Source organism: Panthera pardus, unplaced genomic scaffold, assembly GCF_024362965.1.
Source record: "Panthera pardus isolate Hobbes unplaced genomic scaffold, ASM2436296v1 HiC_scaffold_22, whole genome shotgun sequence".
NCBI classification, from domain to species: Eukaryota; Metazoa; Chordata; class Mammalia; order Carnivora; family Felidae; genus Panthera; species Panthera pardus.
This window is the reverse complement of record NW_026526788.1, coordinates 38,989,119-38,995,969: the sequence shown is the minus strand read 5'-3', so window position 1 is coordinate 38,995,969 and position 6,851 is coordinate 38,989,119. Positions and strand designations below refer to the sequence as shown.

General features: G+C 54.6%; 1 protein-coding gene across 2 annotated transcripts in view; it reads right to left on the bottom strand.

Annotated features, from left to right (window-relative positions):
• Positions 1–492: 492 nt before the first annotated feature.
• The window catches only part of ANXA11 (annexin A11), a 44,960-nt gene continuing 38,601 nt past the window's right edge, over positions 493–6,851 (bottom strand). For both annotated transcript variants that reach the window (XM_019444731.2, XM_019444732.2), the window contains 4 exons: positions 4,602–4,697; positions 3,581–3,639; positions 3,294–3,416; positions 493–1,325 (listed from right to left, as the gene is read on the bottom strand). In XM_019444731.2, coding sequence (XP_019300276.1) covers positions 1,266–1,325; positions 3,294–3,416; positions 3,581–3,639; positions 4,602–4,697 — 338 coding nt within the window. In that variant the 3' untranslated portion in view covers positions 493–1,265. The remainder of the gene's footprint in view (positions 1,326–3,293; positions 3,417–3,580; positions 3,640–4,601; positions 4,698–6,851) is intronic.

The window sequence follows — 6,851 nt, the reverse complement described above, 5'->3', positions numbered from 1 at the left end:
AGACTCACCCTCTAACACTACTGACCAAGGGGCCAAAGGCCCACCAGGACCACAGCCACGAGCACCTCTCAGACCGAAGGGTCCCTGAAGGGAGGCGCCAGTCTTGTGCCTCTCTGGGTTGTCCCCACCCTCCTCTCCAGTGCCTGGCCGTGAGGACTGCCCCAGGAGTCCCACACACACCCTCTTGCCCGTGCTCCTTCCTCAGGACCCGGATGAAGGACCACACTCTTCTACCTTGTCCTCAGTGGACTACACCACACCCGTATCTGACCAAACTCCACACATCACTTCAGCAGCTGGGCCCTGGGCATGGATGTCGGGAACCTCCCTTCTCGTTCCTTACAAGCCGGGGCTCCGTAAATCACCCACGCTCAGGATTTCCTGAGCATGTTTCTACTTAAAGTCATATACACTTGCACTGGCTATTAAGGCCGAAACCCAGAGCTGCAGGCAGAATCGGGAGGCAGGAGAAAACGAGCTGGCACCAGGGAAAACATTTCCAAAATGTTCCAGAGCTGGCTGACTTTAATTTAGAAAGTTTTTGGCTATTGACATCCAGGTTTAAGGCACATTCACGTAATTTACACGAAGCCCTGTCACTGGCAGGGAGCTGGCCGTGTCCTCATGGCTTCGCACAGAAGAAGGAACAGATGAGTTTCTGGCCTTTTTCTTCTTCTTTTTTTTTTTTTTTTCCCTTTTCTAAGAAAACTCTAAGGAGTGGGTTTGGCAATGACAAAGCTGATGACACATTCTCACCAGATGCAAAGATTACTGTCAAAGGTCTTCCCTTTTACTCCTTACTGAGGACACGGTGCTCCCCAGCCAGCCTCTCTGACCCGAAACGTGCACGCAGCACAGACCTGTATGCATCTGTCTGGCAGGGACTATTATAAAAAAAGATGCCTCCAAATAAAAATGAAAAATTACAGGACTAATATGAAGCCAAGAGTCTCAGCCACAAGCAAAAGGGGATGACTGCATGAGTCGAGAAATAAAACACGTACTTCAGCAGCAAGCGGCCGTGAGGGCTGGGGAGGGGAAGGCACCCCGAGGGAGGGAGGGACCCAGGTCCTTCAGCTCGAGCATGATATACGGAGCAGGAGAGGTGGCGGAGGATAGGCCAAGGCTCTACGGACGGATGGGCGGCACTGGGGCACCTGGGGGGCTACTCTGTGGATTTGTTAGAAACAGATGGACATTCTCTTGACCTTTTCCTGGCATCGCTGTTGCCCGCAGGCGGACAGAAGGGAGCCACCAGTCACAGCTCAGTCGTTGCCGCCACAGATCTTCAGCAGAATCTTCTGGTAATCCCCTGAAGTGTCTCCCTGATCCCAGAAACAAGGAAAACATCAGCTGAGGGAGCTGTGGCCCAGTTTCAGCCTCCTATCTTCTGATTTTCTTCTGCCCTGAGCGCTTTTACAGAGAGGCAGGCCCCACGGGGGAAATTCCCCATCACGTGGGTCCCGCGGCGGGAGAGGCTCACTCGTACTCTGCGTCACTGGAGACCCAAACCCAATGTGGTGCAGTTCGGCTTCCCCAAACCCCCGCTGAAGAAAACAGAGCTGCACTCATCCCAGTGATCAAAGTCGTAATTTGAAAAATAAATACACAAAAATTATAAAAAGCTCCCCCCAAGCCCCTAACTCTGAGCTAACTCGTGGTGGTCTCTCCTCAGTGCAGTGTCATCGTGCTAAATTGAGACTGCCCCTGATGTGGCACTAAGTGTGCTCTGGAAGAGTAATCTCCTGTGGCAGGAGGGTCCGCTGCTATTATTCGGGCATCCCCACTCAGGGGCGCCTGGGTGGCTTAGTTGGTTAAGCATCCAACAACTCAGGTTATGATCTCCCGGTTATAAGCTCAGGTTATGATCTCACGGTTCGTGAGCTCGAGCCCCACATCAGGTTCTCTGCTGTCAGCTCAGAACCCACTCTGGATCTTCTGTCCCCCGCTCTATCTACCCTCCCTCACTCGCATGCGTGCACTCTCTCTCTCTCTCTCTCAAAAATAAATATTAAAGAAAGAAATTAAGAAAATATGCAGAACACAGCTAACTTCCTTTTTTTTTTTTTAAAAAAGAGTTTTATTGATTTATTTTAAATAATTTTATTTATTTTAAACTAATTTATTTTTTAAGTAAGTTCTATGCCCCAGATGGGGCTTGAACTCACGACCCTAAGATCAAGAGTCGCATGCTCTACTGACTGAGCCAGCCAGGTGCCCCTCACTTAGCTAACTTCTCATCATTTCCTTCTACCGTTTCTTTCCTCAGGGGTGAGGCCTATGGCGTCTTCCAGTAGCCCACGGGCACACAAGACCCACTCTGTGAATAATTACTAATCCTCTGCTGTCAACATCATCATTTTTATAGCCAGGAAATGGAGATTAGCTGTTCTCCACGACAGGCCCAACATCACATTTGAGGGAGTCTGAAATCAGAACCTGGTTGTGGTGACTTTGCTTTCAAGGCTCATGTGAGTTCAGAATTTAATGGTCAGACCCCGCCCCCCACCCCCCCGCCCCACCCCCTGCCACCAACAGGAATGCATTTTGTCAGACCAGCCCTGGAACACAGTGATAAGAGTAGCTAGCGTTTCTTAGACATGTCACATGTCATGACGTGCTTTATAGGGGCTGTCTCAATCAAGGCTCCCCGAACTCCTGGGGGGAACTATAATTATCCCCATCTTGGGGATGATGGAACCGGGGTTCAAGGAGGGTGAGGAACCTGCTTGAGGTCACACAGTTAGCAAGTGGAAGAGCTGGGCTGGACTCCAGTCTGACGAGGAACCGCGTTCCTGCCCCAGCCGGCTGAGTGGAATGGCTATGACCCCAGGGCCCTGTTCTCAAGTGCCTTCTTATGCTGCCGCTGCCATGAGGCTGGGTGAAGGAAGTACTTGTCAGTGGGTTGAGCTCCAGGGAGCCTCGGGATGGGAGTCCTCACTGACAGGTCAGGGTCACAGGGTGACCAAGTACCCAGGTGGGGAGGCCCTGCGTTTTCTCACACACCGGTGTTTGCGCTCCCCCTCTTTCCACTTACTGAGCAGCAGGTGTGCTGGAGGCTGGGGAGATAGGGACGGGGCGCCATGCAAGGTCAAGGCCCAGCCTGCCCCCGGGAGCTTACAACAGCCTGGGGGCAACCGGACAAAGAAGCAGAAGCTGAAGAGGGCCAAGTACGCAGCCCACAGGCAAGATGCCCATGCAGGGCAGAGGCCAGAGTTCTGAGCAGGGAGGTATAGGAACAATGCGGGTGACCAGGGAGGTCCACAAGCATCCATCCCCCAGAGGGCCCTTACCGCAATGTCATGGTACAGCGACTTGCCGTACAGCCGCTTATACTCCATTCTGATGTCCAGGAGGTCGATCTCACTGCGAGACACCATGATGCGAATCAGGGTCCGGTCCTTTGTCCCCGCTCCCTGGAAAGAGTCCACCAACGGCGTGAGCAGTGGGCATCCTTACTGTCCCACGCTCCCGCTGTGGGCCCTCTGTCCTCTTAGCTGAGGGGTGGCTCTCCTCGGGCCCCAGTCATGGGAGGGGCTGAAACTCCCCACCCAGACGCCTGCATGTGGGAGGCACATACCCTCATGGCCTTGTTGAGCCTTTCAGCAAAGAAGGCTGGGGTATTCTTGAGACATTTCACTAGAAGAGAGAAACAGCATAACTCAATCTGCAGAAAACTCTCAGTCCGAGGGGCCTCAGAGAGAGCGAGTGTCCTTCCAGGAGGCCGCACGTGATGCCCGTCACTGCATCCACCTTCCTCTCCCCATTTCTCCTCCAGGCTCAATTATCTGTGATCTTGGCTCCGGCTCTTTGGGATAGAATCACGCAGGGCCTAGAAACCAACCTCAGCCTCCTTCCTGGCAACCCATGTGGTGAAAGGAGCCATGTAGGGAAGAAGCATGGCTGGTGACGGGGAACCGCGTTCCTGCTCCAGTGTGAGGGGCAGCCTTGGGACTGCGACCCTCACGGAGAAAGGACGGCTGAGTGGAATGACGGTCTCCTTAGAGACCTCAGGCCACGATCCTTACATCAGAGAGGACACGCCAGGAAACGAGGAGCCAAAGATGGGCAGACTGCTACGTCCCCACAGGGTACAGGGAGGTCACGAGGGCTACGCAGCCGGGGCCCAAGCCCTGACGGTGGGCAGAAGCAAGCCCACCCGGCCCTGCCCTGAAGGGCACGGCCCCGCACTGTTCCGGGAGCTAAGCCAGCTTTCCTCAGCAAGGGCCTGTTTTGCTGTTGCAAGTAAAAATCTTTCCACGTGTTTCCATCACCGACATCTGACAACTGCCTGCAGGGATGTATTTTTAGAGGGAACTTGGCAGGATGTGAGTCATCTTCCTCCGGGAGAGGAGCTGGCTGCCCTCCCGCGAGTGCCCGCGCACCGCGGCTCCCTTCCCCGGAGCTGCGCCCGAGACACAAACAAGACACCTCGGGGGCAGCGGGAGGGGCGGTGCGGCAGTGAGCGGGGAGCGGTCTCGTTTCCCACCAAGGAGGCCCAGGATTCAGCATCTTGGATCACGTGGTTCGCTAGCTATCCCTCAAGCAGAGAGCGGCGAGCACCCTGAAACCGACAGCGCCAGCGACCCCAAGACACCGACCCACGGCCAGCATGCCCTGCTCCAGGTCCCCGGACATCTCCCGGCAGATGCTCTTCTCAATGTCTCGACCCGTCATCCGCTGATACTCGTTGAAAACTAGCGGAAAGAGAGGGAACAAGTTACGGACTGAATTCTGTCCCCCGAAATCCACATGGTGGAGTCCTAACCGCTGGTGCGCCTCAGAACGTAACTGTATTTGCAATGCAGACTTTAGAGAGGTGATTGAGTTAAATGAGGCCCTTACCGGGGCGCCTGGGTGGCTCAGTCGGTTAAGCGTCCGACTTCGGCTCAGGTCATGATCTCCTGGTTCATGAGTTCGAACCCTACGTCGGGCTCTGTGCTGAAGCTCGGAGCCTGGAGCCTGCTTCGGATTCTGTGTCTCCCTCTCTTTCTGCCCCTCCCCAGCTTGCACTCTGTCAAGAGTGTACTCTCTCTCTCTCAAAAATAAATAAACATTAAAAACAGAATTAAAAAAAAAAAAATTGAGGTCCTTAGTGTGGGCCCTAATCCGATCTGACTGGTGTCCTTATAAGAAGAGATTTGGACACACAAGGAAACACCAGGAACATCCACACAGAGAAAAGATCGTTTTAGAACACTCCAAGAAGCTGGCCATCTGCAAGCCAAGGAGAGGCCTCCGAGGCTGACACCTTGATCTTGGACTTCCAGCCTCCAGAACGGTGGGAAAGTAACTACCTGTTGTTTAAGTCACTCGGTCTGTGGTAGTTTGTTGTGGCATCTGGATCAAACTGACACAGGACACACGGTAAGGAGGCCACCCCGCCTCGCCAGAGCCCGCCTTCTCCCCTCTGCCTGCAGCACCCCACGTGGCCCCACTGACCGTGCCCACCCAGCTCTCGAGTTGGGCAGGGTCTTTACCCCATGAGACGTGTGCCCCCAACTCCCGCCTGCTCATGTGATCCCCTCACCAGACTGCTTTCCCAGTCACACCTTACTACCCCACCCAGGACCCCTCCACACACACCAGCAGAATGTTTGCTCTCTTCCCAAATCCTTTCCCGTCTCCAGGCGGACTATATGTGCTAACTCCTATCCGGCCCACACAGCCTGCGCTAGGACAGGCCAAGAACCCACGGGAACAGGACCCTAGGTTCCTAGAGAGGCAGATGGCCCAGTAGCGACTTAAGTCCTAACTCTGGCTCTGCCCCCAGATATTAATCCTCCCTTCTCCTGACCGGGTCTCCCTTTCTATCACTGCTCCCTAACCTTTGGACATTTGCACCTCTGTGTCGTGAATTCTGCTGTACCCGTATTGGTCTTCGTTACTTCCTATTTTCTTCAGATCAGCTCCTCTTTTTCCCCTAAGTAATAATACTTTTGAAACCACGCGTTTGATGTACTACTTATGTATTCTATACGCATTGAAATAAATAAAGACCAAGATGGAAATCTGTTCCCTCATGCTCCATGACAGCGTAGTGGAGGGATTAAGAAGTGCTCTGGAGCCAGGGGCCAAGTTCAGACCTGAGCTCTGCCACGTGACCGGCTGGGTGGCCTAACTTCCCACCGGCCCCGCACCACCCCGTGGCTTCTCCCCCATCTGTACCAAGGGGAGAACACCAACACCTGCTGAATGCAGTACAGCCTAGGGCACGTACGGAACGGGTGCCTGCGTTTTCACTCGGGCTCCCACCGTGCCGCTGAGTGTGGCTGTCATTCCCAGTCCTCACCGCCTCACATACTAGCCTTTCCGACACAGCTGGCCTCCAGGACTCCCCTTCCCCTGGGTGTTCCTTCACAGCCAGCTGTGATGGCCATGGCCCTGTCCTCCGCTGGTTTCTCTCCAGATCCCCTCCAGAGGGAACCTCTTGCGGTCCCAAAGCCTCAAGCACCGATGACCCACTCAGAGCTCCCAAGCTTCCATCTGGAGTGTAGGCATCTCCTGACCTCCAGAATCCTAAACCCAGTGGTCCACCTGGAATCTCTGGACAGAGGCTCCCGACTTCTTTCCCTCCTAAAGCCTGTTCCGCCCACAGCTTCCCGATCTCGGGGGAGAGGCAGGCACTCCGCTCCTCCTCCACCCACCCTCCATGCTTTGCTTCTCTTACACCCCACATCCAAGCGTCAGCAAACAGGGCCAGAATCTGCCCCTCCCCGCCCCGCCCCTGCCACCCAGTCTGGGCCGCCAGCCTCCCGGCTGCTTTCCTGCTCTGCCACTGAACCCTCCACCCTTGACGACACAACAGCCAGTGAACACGCAAAATCTAAGTTAAATCACCTCCCTCCTCC